At 51.0% G+C, this 18,890-nt stretch overlaps 2 protein-coding genes across 4 annotated transcripts in view; both read right to left on the bottom strand.

Annotated features, from left to right (window-relative positions):
- The window catches only part of LOC147625307 (uncharacterized), a 99,245-nt gene that overhangs the window by 28,130 nt on the left and 52,225 nt on the right, over positions 1–18,890 (bottom strand). For 2 of the 3 annotated variants that reach the window (XM_086818635.1, XM_086818636.1), the window contains exons 11-13: positions 6,116–6,226; positions 5,721–5,906; positions 5,247–5,609 (exon numbers count right to left, since the gene is read on the bottom strand). In XM_086818635.1, the coding sequence (XP_086674761.1) occupies positions 5,247–5,609; positions 5,721–5,906; positions 6,116–6,226 (660 nt within the window). Of the gene's footprint in view, positions 1–5,246; positions 5,610–5,720; positions 5,907–6,115; positions 6,227–18,890 lie in introns of those variants that run through there. The other variant, XM_086818637.1, reaches the window with a different exon arrangement.
- LOC147625308 (uncharacterized) lies at positions 7,925–8,750 on the bottom strand. The gene is made up of 2 exons (XM_086818639.1): positions 8,376–8,750; positions 7,925–8,252 (listed from the first exon to the last, which is right to left on the bottom strand). The coding sequence occupies exons 1-2, from the start codon at positions 8,618–8,620 to the stop codon at positions 7,988–7,990; spliced, it is 510 nt and encodes a 169-aa protein (XP_086674765.1). The 5' UTR covers positions 8,621–8,750; the 3' UTR covers positions 7,925–7,987.

The raw sequence follows: 18,890 nt of genomic DNA, 5'->3' as shown, positions 1-18,890 counted from the left end.
AGAGTACGCCATAGCACTATGCAGAAAGACGGAAATCTTTGATACCCCCTTCGTCAAGGCATGGAGGGTGGGCAAAGACACCACCAAGGAATGCGCACTCATTCTCAAGTTTGCGGGGTTGGAGGCGAGGCAAGCATTCCTTGCCAAAAGGCGGGCACTAAAAGGAGAAAAGACTTACGCCTCGAAGACGATCTCACACTAGCCCAGGTGGCACACAGGAGGGAGTGCATGCCACGCATCTTGGATGCACGGAAGGCAGTGTACAAAGATGGGAGGGGGTGATCATCACCGAGTGACGTGCCCAATGATGGTGCGAGACCTATGAGACCAAGCTAGAGATTGCGGTTTGGAACTCCAATGGCGCCCTGAGGACAGATGCAGGTCTATTTGAGGAGACATTTAGAGGGAGAGACTTGGTCTTATACATGGCAGTCTGTTCACCGCCCACAACCACGCACAGTAGGGGGTACCGGGGGGTCGGGAGGGGTGGATTTCCTATACAGGGAGGAACTTCAGCATGTGATACAGGTGGTTGGGTGGGATGAGGCTGCATGGATTTTGTGGGTGAGGATCCAGACAGAAAGGGCCCAGGACATCTACCTTGCAGTGTGCTACTTTCCACCCTTCACTTCTAAATATGCCACCCATTGAGAGTCCTCGTACCTGCTCCTTTATGATGACATTATGAAGTTTTCCAATCTAGGGGACATCCTCCTGGCTGAAGACTTCAATGCCTGCACCACATGTGCATAGGTACCCTTCTTTGAGATAGATGATCCCATGTACCAGGAGGTTAACACAGTGTGGGTACGGATCTGGAGCGGACATCACAGGATACAACAGCCCGCACAGACTATGGAGAGTATCTCTTAGCCCTCGGCGGGGCTCATAGGCTAGCCATTTATAATGGCCTAGCCAGATGGCCTGGATCCAACTCCTTCACCTCCTACCCCTTCGGACACGGAGCCACTACACTGGACTATCTAATGGGATCCTTCTCTCTAATCCCACTCATTCCGGAGTTTACCATCTAGCCTTGCCCTATCAGTGTTGTAGCCGACCATGCATACCTGGCCTTCTCCCTCACATACCAATACACCACCCAACCACCTGCTTTGCCCCGTCACCGCCCCAGATACCACTTCAACAGAGAGACCTCTTCCATCTATTTTGATCACGTCTACCGCATCCTCTCTGACCTCAACCCCCACATCCCACTTGATGAGCTTACCACAGAACTCGCAGCCACCCTCCATACGTCCGCTGCAGCCGCTTCCCGCACTCCCAAGCCACCCCTACATCACCAAGAGGGACTGTCCCACTGAATAGCTGGTAGTACAACAAGGAATGTCGTGATACCCAAGCCCGTCTACATCGGGAGGTGGCACTAGGATCCACCACTCACCAGCAAGCGCAAGTGATCTTCCAACGTCTTACACGGAAAAAGAAGAGAGCCTACCTAGCCAAGCTTGAGCAGGAGCCATACCAGCTATTTCTTGGGAGTGACTGTAAGAAGGCCCCGAGGATCTTCCAGGATCATTGCCTACCGACTCTGATTACTTCACCCAGCACCTAGCACACCTATGCCACCTCTCTCTACCATACCCTCCAGCAGCCGCCTCTCACCCATCCACCTGCCTCATCCCCCACACTCTTCCTTCTTTCACTTGAGTATGGTGAGAGATGCTATTGACAAGATGCAGACTGGGAGAGCACAAGATCATGATGGACTCCTCACTGAGCATTTCTCTCATGCTAGGGATAGGCTAGCCCCTTTACTAGTTCACATTTTTAACAGGGCTCTATGTGAGGGCTTCCCCACCAGCTAGTCATCGAATACAATTGTACCTATCTTGAAAGTAGGTGACCCCATGGACCCCAGCAACTACAGGACTATCATGATTGGTCACACCCTCACAGTGGATAAGTAGATCTATAGTACAGTTTATATATAGTGAAGAGCCGGTGGAGTATCTTACCTCATATGTATACCTTGGGATCACTTCTGTTGGACCTCAATTCTCGATGCGGAAGGCGGCCGAAGCTAGGGGATATGTACCCTTGGCTAGCTACAGAGGCAATGCTCACATATTCAGGAGCCGACAACGAAGCTTTGGCTATTTGATACTCTAGTTACGCCTGCACTATTGTATGGTGCCCCCATCTAGAGTCCCAGCTTATACCACAGGAGGAGACAGTGGAGAGAGCTGGCCGAGACAGATACAGAGGAGGTATATGGGTGGAAGCCGATGGAGAGGCCCCTAGTGGCGATGATCTCGCGCATGATTAGGAGTAAGCCATCAGTGCCACATGAGATTGTGTGGGGAGATATGGGGGCTGCACCAATAGTGACAGAGGCTCTATTCCAAACAGTGACATATTGGCATAGGCTATGGGAGCTTCCACTAGATAGATACCCCCGGCTAGCCCTGGAGTCCTTGAGACAGCTGACACTCGAGGTGATACAGAGTGGTGGTATGCACAGGTAGGTACTTGGTTTTGCATGATGGAAGCACTCCCCCCGTTCCAGTACAGCATAGAGGCCCCGTCATTTGCTCTCAGACACACAGAGGGGAATAGGGTTATCAGGAAAGACATTGTCAGATTGGATACTCAAAGGACATGGAATTCATCTAGTCATCCACTGGGGACAAAGATGGCCTTCTACACAGATCACCTCCGATGCCTAATAGAGGATGGTTTCATCATCCGCCCACGCTACATGGACACACACCTATCTTTTGGGGTGAGATGTGCGATCGGACAGATCCGCACCCCGTTCCACCAGCTGAGAGTTTAGAGTGCCAGATATGGCCCAAGGCAGCAGCTCCAGAGGACAGGATATGCCAGCTCTATCACACAGAGCCCGAGACAGAGGATCATTACATATGCCGATGCCCTGAATACTATGAGATTCGGGGGAGGTTCCACTACCTCAATCCGAGCTAGGTTCGGACCACTTTCCAGGATCATGGACTTCCGGATCAGAGATGCCTGGGACTTTCTTCTAAGAGCCCCATTAACACACGGAGTCCTTAGTGAGATCCAGATCAGCTGTACTTGCTGGAGGACCAGCACGGAGAGCTCTCACCGACTTCTTCCATACCAGCACCCTGAGGGCCTCTCCACCCATCATACCTAGACCACAGGCTTGTGCAGGAGCTCAGCCGAGAGGTGTGACACTCGACAAAGCCACTGCATTATGCAGAGCTCGACGCCCGAGACCCCATGGCCCTCGCCCACAGCCACGCCACTACAGGGGGATCTCGGCCATCATCGCAGGACCTTCTCATGCCAGCACAGTTTTACTACCTTGAACACCATGTCACAGCTGCCCATGAGGGATGTATTAGGGTGATACAAGAGCTCTCTGCTTATGTACCTACACCAGATTTTATAGTTCCAGATTTTTGTTATCTTTCTTTATTACTATTTTGTACCTAGGATGATGTACCTCATGGATATGATGTAACCTTTTGGTCTCATAGGTCATTTTGGCCTTTCGAAGACGTTAATACAACTTTCTTTCTTTCTTGTGTCTCTCTCTCTCTCATGCGTGGGACTATATCTACTCGAGTTGAGACACCATAGAGTTAGACTATTGAGGCGGCAGCCCAAGATGCAGAATACCACATACACATCTATTAGACTTTTTTCACCCCTACTAGAGAGCCTGGATGACACTCAGCTTATACAAAGATTCATTGGGAAAAAGCTAGACGTCCCCATGGAGTGAGCACCCTCCAGACCTGCTGCAAGCTGGCACCAGTGACCACGCACCCGAAGAGTCCTCCCAGACAGAGCACAGTCTCTATAGAAAGCCAAACGCCCCCACTCCCGGCAACCCAGACCCTCCACTCGCCACCTCCCGATCCAGGACTTGCATTATAGAGAGGCAGCCCCACAGGTGGTGGATATTGAGGCAAGGTACATCGTTCATGATGCCGAGGATGACACGTGATGAGTCCGGCCGGACACATGAGCTTCTTTTGATGCCTACTTCACTGTAAACACAGGGTTTTTACTTTTTTCATGTTGTCTTGACATCCAATTTATTCATGATCACATGTAACAGCTTTTTGGTCACAGACCCTTCAGGTCTTTCATAGATGTTAATAACATCGTTCTTTCTTTCTCTCATGCAGCTTACACCAGACAGACAGAGCAGGTACTGGTACTCACCAGTAGTGAGCTCATTTGACAGGCTTTCAGATGGATTGCCTCCCCCCTATCAGTATCGTCTTGACTCACCATTCTTGGATCTCTCTAGGCAAGTGATCAACCGCCTTGTTTGCCTTGACTTGACAATGCTCTACACATGCCACACATGGATAGCCCCACCCGAGCTCCCCACAAAACTCCAGTTCTACAGAAAGCACTTCCTGCAAGTTTCAGATAATGGATTTGTTGTGTGCCAAGATACCTCTATCAACACACATTGGCCAGCTAAGAGTAACATCACTGTCTACATGTTGAGTCCGCAGAGCAAGGAGATCCCCCAAGAGGGAAGGATATGCTGGGCATGCATGACTGAAGAAGTAGGGACAGAGGAGCACTTTTATGTAATGCTCACCGTACTATGAGATTCGTGGGAGATTCCAGTGTCTTTTTTGAGATGAATTTGGCCCCCTCTCATGAATTATGCACTATGCGGATCAGTGATGCTTAGGTATGTATCCACTAGAGCTCTGTCAACATCGAGAAGCCCTACTCAGACACCAAGGGGTCACAGCCAGCAGGATGCTTTTCGGACCTCCATTACAGACTTTTTGACTGCCTCAGCCTACGTTAGAGGAGACCACTCAGGCCCCACATGGACAGAGTGATTATAAATGCCATTAGGCATACCAGAGCGTAGGGTCCTTTGGCCCCACGCACTCATGGAGTCAGTAGAGAGACAGACTGATCACTTTTGGGGGCCAAAGATCCAGGCTTTCCACCCATCATATGCAGATCCATGACGTATTCCAGAGACACGGACCACAACAGGTGGACTTCATCACAGCTATGCACTTGGTCATTGAGCAGGATGGTGCTATCATTAAATGAGGACACCACATGGCTGGTTGGGTTAATCACATTGTTCATGCAGGACTCAAGTAGCATGTGGGTCATGTTCTTTGGGTAGCTGCTATTTTTATGTAAAATCTCTCTCTCTCTATCTCTCTCTCTCTCTCTCTCTCTCTCTCTCTCTCTCTTATATACATGTATAGAAAATCTAGTAAATTTATAAGAGCCCATTTCACCTGATAGAGTAGTGTTTCCTGTCTACTTTGAGCATTATATCTTTGCAAATTTTCGCTTTGTTTTCCGATAAGAAGATCATCCTTATTCTCACGCGTTGATTGAGACAGCTTGTCAAAATCAGAAGCCGCCTTGCCTCGTTCAAAAGCATTTTCACTGAAGGCACCAGGAGTTTCAAGCACTATTTCAGAGGACCTTTGAACAGCATTGGACTCAGCACTTTGATTCTCTGTCCATGCACCTTTTCCCACACAGCTTTGAATTTGAACATCCCATGAAAAGGCCTTTACCAGCTTGGTGACAACTAACTTGCAAAGGTATTCCATTTCATCTGCAGGTAACTGTTCATTGACTGGGAGATCTGGCTGCAATCAGCATGCTTTTGGAGGTAAGGTGAAAAAATATCCATTTTCTTTTAAAAACCTAAATTTAGGCATGTTTCTAATAAGAAATAGAAAAAAGGGGAAGGGGGGTACTTCTCTATTTCTGCCAATGAAAGGCAGCTCAGATTTTGAAACAGCTGCTACATCTACAGTGTTTAGAACCAGGTTGCCAGCCAACATTCTAGAAGGCCTTCTCATGCGTACAGCCACAAGCCATGCAAAAATGCCAGCCCCCAGAATGATGCTACCAATTGCTGTAGCTTCCAGAAACCTAGACATCTTCAATTGATAAAAAGACATCATGAACACATGGGAGCAAAGCCGGTTTTTACATGATTCATCATTTGGAAGTTTAATTACTTAGAAATGTTATTTCATGTTAACATAACTGGGTTCTCCGCTTTTAGTTTGAAGTAATTGACAAGAGCAGCTATCAGAATTCGGCAGCTCAAACATATACACACAGCCTTGAACAGGGGGTGAAGCACCTTACTCCGGGATACACAATGAAAATCCAGCATGGCCCCTGACTGAAAGTTTTTATCTGAAAGAGTAAACCTGTCCTCATAGTACAGGTCCAATGCACCTGCCAAATCAACCTGCCACCACAAAGTAAAATTTCCCAGAATTAGTTTCTAAAACTCTTAGCAAACTCACAAAATCACATTAAAATATTTCACTCAGATGGTCAACCACTTCAGAACAGTTTCACTTGCATCTCCGCAGCACCAAAACTTCAAACACATCTGAGGTTATCAAGCATAACTCCACTGTACAGTCAATTTTGAGACTTGAGCAAAGCCACAATAAAGATTTCAATGGTAAGACCGTTGGGCTAATGCAACTGTTTAAATGAATGATATGCTAGTGGAAGACTTATACACACAAATGCAGGCATTCCCGTATATTAAAAATGCGAGCAAAAGCTCCAAATACAGAAGATTGTTCCACAACTATGACTGTAAACCTAACCAAAAGGTTACCAAAGACAAATGAAGCCCAAGTTGATGCAAGTGCTGACATCTTTCCAAACGCTGGCTGAAGATCCACTGCACCCCGCTTTCAGACACATGATTCAGAGTTCTAGCACCTGCTTGACTGCTGAAGAATGCACAATGCTTTGATTTTAAAGTTGTATTGGTGATGGTGGTTTTGGGGGGGAAGGGGGGGGCGGGGGGGCGGGGGGGTGTTGGCGGGCTGATTTATGAGCCCAGAAGCCCCTAATATTGCTGGTTGATTGTTCGGGCAGCAGGTTCCCCACCACCTGTTGAACCCTAAACATTGCGACTGACAGCCCAAATGTGGTCCGGCCCTGCCTTGGGATCCCCCAAAGGAGGCTGCTTAAACAAGTGTTAATCCTGATTATACTTGTGCAAGTGTGTCGCATCAGAAGTAAACATTGTGGCACCTTTTCTAAAGCAACTAGACACAGTATATGACTTGGTATCCATGACATCCACACACAAAACAGGTCGTGGACCATTAATGCTCGTCGTGTGGCCTCCAAAACAGGCTGATGGCCATTATGGTGCTTGACTGGGCATTTGTGCGGTATATAACCAGTAGTTAGTCCCTCAGTTAGATGACTCATCATTCAGAAGTATGAAGGTCTATGAAGAGCAGCCAAGGCCTCCCACAAGCTCCAACGAAGGGTGGGAATCAGCAGGAGACATCTTCCATCAGCAAGAAGGCATCTTCAGCAGTATGCTATGCATGTAGCAGTGTCTTGCACCGCATACGACAACAGATCTGTATTTGAGTCTATGAATTACATTATATATATTCATCTTTTGCAATATGGTCACGGTCATGCTCATCCTCCTCACTAACACTCCAATCACTAATGCTGGCCTCTCCCTCTGGCTCGGGCTCTGCCTCTGCCTCTGCCTCTACCTCTGCCCCTGCCTCTGTCTCAAGGCCCCTGCCTCTGCCCCTGCCTCTGCCTCTGCCTCTATCCCTGCCTCTGCCCCTGCCTATGGTGCCGGTCCTCGTGCGAGTCTGATGTGCAAAAGAGGCTCTCTCTGCTGCAAGGAAAGCCCACACTTCATCTTCTTCGTCTCACGAGGGTGCACTAGCTCCTCCATGCGAATCTCAACCTTGAAAGTGTCGGGATTGATCTCATTGATTGCTTTCATTTTTTCCCTCTTTCGAAGAAGCTTCAGATTGGAATTGACAAAGACAAGACGCTTTAATTGTGCAGGCAACAAGCAATTTCTTTTCTTTGTGTGTATGGCCGCAAACAAGCTCCAATTTCTCTCACAAGCGCCGGAGGAGCAATCTTGTGAGAGAACCCTCATAGCAATGCGCTGTAGCTCGGCACAGTCACCACCATACTTCTCCCACCAACTGACAGGGTTAAGCTAGGCATCTTGAAGACTAGCTCGTGGTGAGCCAAAATCAACATCATGCATATCGCGAAACCGAAGAAGCTGGGTCTCGAGAAGATCTTGCGTTACTGGGTCTCTCTCCACTTTGGTGGTGTACTCTCTCCATCCCACATTTAGCTCGCGATCATGTCTCTGAGCATCTTGTCTCCAAAGTGGATGCAAGATGTGGCTAACAGCATGAATTGGACGATGAAACCAATCCCATCGTGTTTGCCATATCTCCTTGATTTCATCCATCCTATTGACATAGAAGTTTAGAACAAAAGACAATAAATTAGAATCTAGAATATATTATAAGAAAAAAGACTCAAGAGTCAAAAGCAAAGAACGACTTACATCCTACAACTTGCAAGTAGCATACCTATCATCATCAAAGAGGTTGCTTGCATTGAAGGCCGTGCCCACCTTCTCCATGAACTCGTAGATGAGGCCCATGGTGCATCCCTCCGAGTCGCTAAGGCGTAGTGCTGCGATCAATGGCTCCATGAATGCTACAATGCACTCCGCATCATGCCAAAAGACTGCCTCATAGATGAGATCCTCAAATCTTTTGCCCTTTTCGGTGCGGCTACCATCCCATGAAATCCATCTGTCATCCGTAATCATACGCCGCAAACCACGTCGACATTTTACCAATTTTTGGAGGACAATGAAGAGGTAGGCAAAGCGGGTACTTCAAGGCTTTGCGAGCTCCGTCTCACAATTTGCCCGATAGATACCAAGAGCTCGTTGATTTCTTGTCACATAGTTTACCATAAACTCAGCCTTCTTCACCACATCCGCCACCCATGGTATGGCTCCCACATCTTCAATTAGAAGATCAATCGAATGCGAAGCACAAGGAACCCAACTGATTTGTGGATAGTCTCTCTCCACTAGTGCGCCGGCAGCCTTGCAATTGGATGCATTATCTGTGACTACCGCAACCACATTCTCGCTTCCCACTTGTTCTATAGCTGCCTTTAGATGCCCATAGATAAATTCGGCTGTATGTGCCTCCCCGGAGCCATCTATGGCAGTCAAGAACATGGTGCCGAGACAACAAGAGACAAGGATATTTAAGAGAGGGCGGCGTTTGGTGTCCGACCACCCGTCACACATAATAGTACACCCATACCTTGCCCATGCCGCCCGTATTGGTGCTAGCTCCTTCTCAATGTCCATGACCTCTGCCTTCAATTCTTTGGTGCGAAGAATCTCATATGATGGAGGCTTGAATGTAGGCCCCGCATCCGCCACCGCACTAAGCATGTGTAGAAAAGCCGGCTTGCGAGCATGGTCAAAGGGCACATTGCACTCGAAGAAGTATTGCCGAACTCTTCGTCTTGCATTCTCATGCTTGATTTTGGCCCAACTTTGTTGAAGAGACTTCTTTGGCACATTTGGAAGTGGAGGGCTTGTGGTGAAAGATGGATGTGCACCACCGCTATGTGGATGAAAAGAGGCTAGAGCTCGAGAAGAACCGGCAACTGATGATGCGGGAACATCCCATTGTGGTGAAGTCTGGGAGGAATCTATGATGGAAGGTGCCGTACCTTGAACCTCAACTCGGGCTCTCTTTCTGGCACGAACAACACTTGGATCTTCACCCAATTTCTGAATGACATCGTCGGGAATGTCGTTGGGACACACATCAACTCCCTGGCCAGTAATGTGGAGAAGGTGAGCTCTAACACGCGGTGCACTGCCGGTGTAGACAATGTTGCAAAGCTTGCACCGCCAATTTTTGTCAGCCTTGTTCTCGATCACTTCATCCCATACCGCTAATTTCTTTCTCCCCATGTTGCGTCCCACACGAGTGCCGCCGCCCGCGTAGCCTGTAGGTAGTAATAAGTATGCATGTGTGAGTGTGTATGTAGATAGTATGTAATATGTATTGAGACGAGAGAGTATGTTGCTGCCTTGGGGGCTTGAGCAAGGGTGGGTGGGGAAAGGGGGGCGACCAGCACAGCAAGGAGGCGAACAAAGGGAGAGAGGGGGAGCGGGGTGTGGGTGGGGAAAGGGGGGCGACCAGCACAGCGAGGAAGCGAACCAAGGGAGAGAGGGGGAGCGGCGAGCAGGGGCGAACGAGCAGAGATGAGAGAGAGAGAGAGTACCGTACCGTGTGAGGTTGGAACTTGGGCGTGCAGGTTCGGGAAGCAACAGAGCGCACCAAAGTGCACGCGGATCCCAAAAAAGCCCAGGCATAACGTTAAACGTTAGCTTGGCAAATTTTTTAATTAAAAAAAAAACCTCACGTTTTTTTTCAAAAGGACGTTTTTTATCCAAAAAAACGTCCCGTCGAGTATTTTTTATAAAAAACGCGTTTTATAGCTGCTATGTGTGGATCAGCTCCTGCCAAATCGCCCGAAGAGTCTCTGCTGGTGGCTCCAGTCTCCCCTCAAAGGCCCTGAAACACCGGGCCCTCCAGGTGAACCAGATGGTGAGGCTGCTGAGGAGCTCCCATCGTAGATCCCTCTCCTGTGTCCAGCTGGCGGACGAGAAATCCGGTGAAGGAACAAGGCGAGGCTGGCCCCTAATGAATCTGATGGCCTGGCTGTCCTGCTCCGTCTCATAGCCCATAGCAGGCCCTGACGAAGTCGACCAAGCAGCGGCTCCCCATGTATACATACCCTCTGGAGAGAGGGGGGCCAGAATGCGCAGCATCCGCAGCCAAATCTGCTGCGCCTTAGGGCAGTCCCATAGGCAATGTCTCTATGTCTCCAGAGGGTGGCCGCATCGGACGCAGGCCGCCGGAAGACCGCTGTAGACAAGCCAGGTGCCAACTGCTGAGCCCCTGTGGGCGACCAGCCACCACTGGAAAGTCGAGATCGCGACTAGCCCAGAGCCGGGTCCAAAAATCCTCCAGGAACTCCTGTGAGAGTCCCTGTAGCCGCCAGTGCCCCGATGCAGCTGAAGAGACCATCCTCCTCGCCGTCAAAATATGTCGCCCCAACCGAACAATATACTGGATCTCTGTGGCCTCAGGGGATGCATAAGGATCATGCCACTCCTACTCACCAGGGTCCCACTGGAGCCGGGCCAAGGGGCGCGCTGTATATGCCCATATGCGCCAATCAGGGAGCACATCTGCAGGGTCTGGGTCAACATGCCACTTCCGAGAAGCAGCGGCCACTACCCGTATCCTCTGAAAGATCCACTCTGCAACCAAAGGCGACTCCACCTCCACTCTCTGAAGTCTACCCTCATCCTGGATCTCATAGTAGAGGCATCTGCCATCCTCAGTGCAAGCTCGGACAGCAATCAGGATCTCCAACTGTGTAAAGGCTCCCATCCACCGTGGCGCCACTAGCTCGAGAGGCGTGAACCACTCCTCTGTGAGTGCCTCCTGAATGTCATCCCTCATAATCAACCCCCCTCTGAAGTGACTCAGCCTCTCCACCTGGATCTCCTCTGGGAGGCTGCAGAAGGCCTGCCAATCTCCAAAGCTACGTGCTGGGCCTGCCGCCAATGGTCCCCAGGCTAGACGAGGCCGAGAACCCAGCATATGACCTTGCTCTGTGCGAACCGTTGGGCTCCAGATGAGCGGCTGTCTGGCCCGCTCCTCAACACAAGAAGGCGGTCTCTAAGAGAGCCCCGGTCTCAGCAACTCCCAAGCTCTCAGGATGCTCAAGGCAAATCTGTCCTCCCATCCTCTACTGAGGCCTGTCCTCCTCATCTCTATGAAGATCCATCGTATCTCTGGTGCCCAAGTGTCCCCTGCTGGGGGAGCCCGAGCCTGCAACCGCTGCAAAAGAAGCTCTTTCCAAGGCTCAGCGCCTGGAAGCAGCCCCCGAACAATAAGCTTCCCCAATAAGGCTCTACTCTGATCAACTGGATCTATAATGCCCAAGTCTCCCTCGGCCAGCGGAGGTGTAATAACTGCCCAAGCAACCTTTGCCCGGGCTGGCTGACCATCCCTCCCAGACCAAAGAAAGTTCCTGATCAGCCTCTGTACCTGGCTGATGCAAGAGCTTGAGAAGATCCAGCAAGACGTAATGTACCACATGGTCGCTAAAAGCACCTGATTTGCCACCACCACCCTAAGGATAGCCGAGTTGTACTCCAATACAAAAGCTTCTTCCGAATGCTCAGAAGAAGCGGGGCAATCTGCTGCTCAGGTGACAAATCTAGTCCAATCTGGCATCCCAAATATCGCACTGCTGTGCCAGGAGGAATCCATCTAAAACCCGGGTCTGGGCTCCATGCCGGAGTGGGAGCACTACTGATCCAAAAGGCCACTGTCTTGCGCCAATTGATCAATGCTCCCGAAGCTGCACTAAAAACCTGGACCGCCTGCTCTGCCCGATGAAGATTGGCCTCCTGGCCATGCAAAAATAAGCCCGTGTCATCAGCAAACTCAGCATCAAGCAGGTCCTCCCCCCGGACTGGGAGCTCGAGTCCTCTCAAACAAACCTCCTCTGCCGTCAGATACATGCTCATAGCCTCAACAATCAGCACCTGGCTACGAGCTGTGGAATACAGAGCCGCCACCCCTCGAATCCAACCTGGCTCAAAGCCCAGGCGAAGCATAGTGCCCTCTAAGAAATCCCAATCGACTCTATCGTATGCCTTCTCAAAATCGAGAAGCATCACGACCAAGTCCTCACCAAGAAATCTAGCTCGGGCCGTCGCCTCCCAGAAGGTGAAAATGTTGTCAAGGATACTACGCTCCTTGACGAATCCTGTCTGGGTAGCATAAATCAACTCCCCCAGGAAGGGCTGGATCCTCAAACTCAAGGCCTTTGCTAAGACCTTGTAGACAGTATTGAGGATCGTAATAGGTCTCCAATGCCGAATATCATCTGATACTCCCTCCCCCTTGGGGATAAGAAAGATCAAGTCCTCTGAAAAGCTCTGTGGCATCACCCCAGTGTCCAAAACATACTGGAAGCCCCTGCAGAGGCCTGGCCCCAAAAGGTCCCAATAGCGCATAAAAAAGGCAGGCGTCAATCCGTCCTCCCCTGGGCAACTATGGCGCGGAAGGACCCTCAAGGCCTCACCAAGCTCAACCTCTGAAAGAGGCTCTCCCAGAACTGTACGCATACGATCTGTGACCCTCCTCTGCACATGGGCCCACGCAGTCTGTCTGCAAGCATCCCGAGCCTCAGTGGCTGGCTCCGCTGAAAGCAGGTCTCTATAGAACTCAGTGGCAATGGCTCTGATCTCCTCGGGCTCAGTAGCTACCGATCCGTCCGGCCTCCCAAGCTGGCGGACTCCTGCTCGAGCATGGCGGGGTCCAATAATCTCAAAAAACTCCCCAGTCACTCTATCACCAAGCAACGTCCACTGAGAGGCCTGGCAACGATAGTAGAACTCATGTCTCTGCTCCTCTGCCTCTCTAACCTCCTGGCGTGCCTGGCTCAGCTGGGACGCCACCCACTCACATGCAGGCTGCTGCTCCTAAAGGCGCTGAAGCGAATCAAGGCTGCGTCTCAACCGATGCTCCCGCTCACGAGTCTCTACCAGCCGTATCAAGGCTGCTGCGTGCAGAAAAGAGCTAAGCTCGATGAGTCCCTGGGCACACTGGCCTGCTGCATCCTGGTTAGAGCTTTGACTATCATGCCATATCCTCTCAATGTCCTCAGCGAGACTAGGATCTGTAAGAACCCTCTCTAGGATCCTCAACTGCAAGCTGGTCTCCCATGTCCTCTCCTCAAGTGTCAAAATAACTGGCGCATGGTCTCAAAAAGAGGTGCCAGCGAGAATGCCAACGGAGCCCCCTCGCTCCCCTAACCTGTCGCCCACATAGAAGCGATGAATCCGTGATAGATTAGTCCCTCCCTGCCGGCGATCCGACCGAGAGAAACTAAGACTGTCTTGAGAGCGTGAGAAGGCCCCATGCTGCCATGCATCAGTGATCCTCAGTGACATGCAAAATCGCTCCCAAGCTGCAAGCTCCGTGCCGTGCACTGTAACATGACTGCCTCCCACCCTATCGGCCGGGTCCTCAAGCATGTTGAAGTCTCCCCCGACACACCAATGTGCAACCTCTGGCAATGCATCCGTAACCTGGGTCCAGAACTCTGCTCTGGCACTAGCATGGTTGGGCGCATAGACATTGAGCACGCCAAAGAGCTCATCATGCATCCTTAGAATGACATACTGTGCTCTACCAGGCACAATGATCCCGGGATCCACAATGGCCTGCCGCCATACATCCGCAATGACCATACATACTCCTCCCTGCCCACCCAAAGGGCCAAACCCTGCAGACCAAAAGGTGTCCTATCTACCAGGCATCACCGAACCATATCTCCAGATCCTGCTCTCCCCCAAGTGGTGCTCCTGCATCATCAAAATATCAGATGATCCTCATGGATGACCTGCTGAGATGGATGCTGTCTTAGCCGTACGGCGGGCCTTCGCTAGCGGCTTGGATGGAGAATAGTCCCCATCCAAGCGGCTACGAATCTGCCCACCCGCTGTGCTGCAAGAATCATGGATTAGGCGCCAGTGGCTGTCCCATGGCGACTGCCTCCCGCTCAGACAGAGCAACCTCATGTATGCATACATATCCAGGGTCACGTGCTAAGTCTGCCACTATGCGAACGACCAAATGACGAATCCCTAAGGCATCCACACTCCCGGGATCCAAGAAAAAATGAGCCAACTCCCATAGTCGGCCTATCACATCTGTCACCTCCAGATCGCTCACATGGTGAGAAAACTCAACTGCCTGAGTCTTCAAAGTGCTAAGAGCGAGCTCCAGAGTCCAATCCCGGTCGCATGGGCCACAGAGAGGGAATGAGAAGGCCACTGCTGAATCAAGTGCCTCCTCCCCGCGGGCCGGAGGTATCACTACATGCACTCTGATGGGTGCTGGCTCATGGGGGCCCTCTGCTCCAAAAAGCTGTGTGAAGGAGTAATCAAAAGCCTCCGAGCACTGTCTAGTGCCGAGACGACTCAGCCGACTGTGGATAGATGATATCCGTGAAGCCCGAGTCTCCTCTGCGGTGCTCGAGCAAGGTCGGTGCTCAGAGCCCTCCGGACTGCAGGTGAATGCCAGGGGACTACCAGGGCCTCCCGGGGAGCTGAGGCGGGCGGGGGGGGAGGAGGAGGGGGAGAAGGGGGTGGAGAAGGAGCCGCTGCCGAAACCGGAGCGGGGACGGGAGGAGGCGAAGGTGGAAGCGAGGCGGGAGGGGGGGACGGGGAAGGGGGGGGTGGGGGCGAAGGAGGGAGTGCTGGCATCTTCTGGTCCTCAGTCGGCGCTGGGGTCTCCTCCTGGAGGGGAGCAAAGCTGTTCCTCACGGGAACCCAGTGATGCTGAGACTGTGGCTGTTGCAGCATCGGTCTCTGGGCGTGCTGCTGTGGCTGTCTCCCTCGACGGCACCCCTGCCCAGGCTGCCACTCCGAGGTCTCTGTGGGCTGAGCAGGTGTCCCGCAGGCTGCTGCCGAGCCACATCTGTGGGCGGGCCATCAGGGGCCTACTGCTGCGGTGAAGGTCGGGGCCTCCTGCGAGGGCAAGCCTTGGCCAGGTGGCCGACCTGCCTGCAAATAAAGCACTGGTTCGGGAGTCCCGAGAACTCCACTCTCTGATCAATCCATCCCCCCCCCCCTATCCTAGGTAGCTGAATGACCTTCGGAAGGGAGGAGATGTCAGGAACCAAAACTCTGACTGAAGGTAGCCCAGCTGCTCTAGCCACCACTGAAGCTGCTGTGGGGCCAATCTCGAGCACCGAGCCCACCAGTGCTCCTAGCCTCGAAAGGAGCGGAAGGTACTCGCGGCGGAGTCCAGGGAAGCAAACTGTACATGGAAAAGGCGCTCTCCCTGCTCGGCCGCTGCTGGGTCAAAGCCATGCTGCCAAGGTCTGAAGAATGCCCGAGCGCCCTTGATGTCAAGGGGGCTCATGGCAAGGACCTGGGCCACGCTCTGGGCTGTCTCGAACTCGATCTGGTAGTGTCCACGGCCCAGTAGCTGAACGTCCAGGATCTTGCCCACATCTGCAAGCAGGCGAGCCTGGAGAAGATCCCGGATCTCCCCTCTGCTGGGGCGAGTGCCGACTATACGACAGATAGTGGAATGTGCCTAGAGGCATTGCACCTCTGCGACGAGGCTCGTTTCCTCTTCTGGCGAAAGAGAAAGCCTGATGGGGGTATCCTCAGGGGTGGGCGAGGGGGCTGCGGAAGAGTCCCTCTGACGTGGGGCAAGAGGAGCCTCCATCAGAGTCTGAAGCTATGGCGAAGGCGGAGCGAATGCGGAGAGACCTGCAAGAACCAAGCTGCACACGAAGGGCGGAGGGGGAAGGCGGAAGGTAAAAAAAAGGAAAAAAACCCCAGGGGCGGAAAAACCAGAAAGACAGGGAGGGAGGGGTAAGGCGGCGAAGAAAAACCCGGGGGGGGGGGGGGGGAGCAGCGCGATAGAGGGGCGGGGGGAAAAGAGGGCTGGCGAAGGGGGGGGACGGGGCGCTGAAGAGGGGAGGGGGGGCGCGAAGGCGAGGAGATTGGGGGGGCGCTTCAGGGCAAGAGAGCCAGGCAGAGGGGGGGCACATAAGCGAGGGCAGGCGGGAGGGAGAGGGCGCGTGGGTGGGAAGGGGGGAAGGGCGAGCAAGCAGCGCAAGCAGGGGGGGGAAGAGCGGGAGCTTCAGCGAGCGTTTTCTGACCTGAAGCACCAAAAGTGGAGTAATATTTTATTAATAAAAGTAAAAAGAGCGAAAGCAAAGGAAAAAAGAGGAAAGCAAAGGGAAAAAAGACAAAAGCAAAAGCTTGGGTAAGCTTTGGACAAAAAGCAAAGCCCTCTTCAAGTATAAAAAGGCTTGAACCTCTCTTATAGTACCATGAACAAGATCATTGAAGATTGAAGGAGATCGTGGAATGTATCTGTGGGCATCATTATGATCATGGAGAGCTTCTTCTTCGCCATCAACGCCTTCTCCAACTTGCTTTTCAAATGTACGGTTAGCCCTAGACTTGTATGGGCATATGCATGGGTGATACGGATGCGTGTACGGAGCTATACGGACAGAAACCCTAAAAATTTCAAAAACCCTAAAACTGCTTTTCGGATGTTTTTATCGCCCAAAAACCATTAAAACAGGTTTTATCTCAGTTTTCTTGCCAGAAAGAGCTTTCCCATGGTTTTCTTTATCGACAAAGTTGTAGGAGTTGTGGAGATTACTCATGGGAACTACTTGAACTTGGATTTGAACTTGGATATGAACTTGGACATAGAGCTTGGACATGGAACATAGAACTTCGACATGAACATGGAGAACTTGGACATGGGCATGGAACTTAGACATGAACATGGAGAACTTGGACATAGAGCTTGGGCATGGAACTTAGACATGAACATGGAATCTGGACTTGGATCTGGACTTGGACTTGGATTTGGATATTGGATCTGGTACTAGCCCGGTGAGAGATACTTGTGGGTTATCCCCGTGGTGTGCTCGGCATCAGAGATCTTGTGCGTCGACATCGACATCGACTTGGATATCCTACATTGGCATATTTGTTTGTTTTGTATCCATTGATTGTATTGGTCCTGGCCAGTGTGCCCGTGGATTGTTCCTAAATAAATTCCTGAAAGGGGACAGGGCCTGTTCCCCGCTCGATGTGGTGTACTGTGCAAGACCCCCATTCCCTTTTCTCTCTCCTCTCTCTTTATATTTTTATCTCTTGGACACGTGGTTGAGTCTGTCACTGCACGCCCCGCTGGGCTTACAGTGGTATCAGAGCAGGATTTCTCTTGAAGATACTTTCTTGGGGTGATAGAGCCATGTCGACAGCCATGTCATCAAAAGAGTACCATGACTTTCAGCAGTTTAGACAATTTCTCAGAGGCGAAGAATTCCTTGCATGGAGAACCAAGAGGGAACGGGACCAAAGAAGGGCTCAAATGTTTGAAGATTTCATCAAGGATCGAGCCACCGAAGCCGAAGGAGTTGAAGTTGCTAAAGCCAATCTTCGGGCCAAAGGAGTCACCATTGCAAGAGGATCTAGAGCTACCCATTCTATTTCTTATGGAGGATGCACGGAAGCTACTCCTAGGCGTGTTCTCTCACATGCAGCTTCCTCAGGACAAGTAAGGGTAAGGAAGACAAAGACGCCAGAGGGATTGAACTGCATGTAATCCACATCAATGCTCTGTAACTGCACCAGTGATAAGCATAAGAAGAGGTGGCAGATATACGCATGTGTAAAGGCAACAGGATCCAAAAGTCATGCCTGTGAGACATGCAATGTAAGCTGCAAAAGTCAAACTCATCAATGGAGGATCCGATGAGGAAAAACAGCAATGGTAGGGCTGATAAAAGTAAAAATTCAGCAATGGGAAAAGCTGAAAATGTGGAGAAAAAGTGGGGGCGCAAGGCGGGCATCAGCCAATGCTATGAGAGGATAGGTAAACTCTCAGCGATGCCATGATCAGTGGCATGTATGGCAAGTGTAAAGATGCATAATCCCACAATGAATAATATACATGTGACATGTCAAAACCATGAGAGCAAGCCAACACTGGCCAAGTGTGTAAAAGGAACTCCCAGTAAACATCGCATGTGAGAAAGTGACAATGTCAACACTATAGAAACAATCCCTCTGCAAGGGAAAACACCATAAAAGGCATCTCTACTAGACATCACATCAGAGAAAGCATCTAGCATAGACTAGCATAAGGGTCAACAAGCATAAGTGACCATGAGGCATCACCAACTGCATGTGGACAAGTAAAATCCCCCCCTGAAATGCATCTGCCAGACAATGCATATCATGGAGTACAGACTATAGAGCAGAGTCATCAAAAGCAACGGCATCAAAAGACATCTCTACAGGTGATGAAGACGTAAGGGTCAAGGCTGACACATGTGTAGCCAAATTGACCTAATCTGCACCTGTGGAAGAAGTTGCCAGCTTCTTCTTTTTTTCACTCTCAATACGCTTCCTGCATTCCTCTATG

This window comes from Cibotium barometz, chromosome 24, assembly GCF_041138505.1.
Source record: "Cibotium barometz isolate CiBa-2024 chromosome 24, ASM4113850v1, whole genome shotgun sequence".
NCBI lineage: Eukaryota > Viridiplantae > Streptophyta > Polypodiopsida > Cyatheales > Cibotiaceae > Cibotium > Cibotium barometz.
Note: the sequence above shows the minus strand (reverse complement) of the source record. Positions and strands in the feature narration are given on the sequence as shown.

Excerpts from the sequence above, each read along its gene's own strand:
- LOC147625308 (XM_086818639.1), bottom strand. The coding sequence starts at position 8,620 with ATGATTACGGATGACAGATGGATTTCATGGGATGGTAGCCGCACCGAA. Across the intron at positions 8,253-8,375 it reads AACCTCTTTGATGATGATAG|GATGGATGAAATCAAGGAGA; the intron begins GTATGCTACTTG and ends CTATGTCAATAG.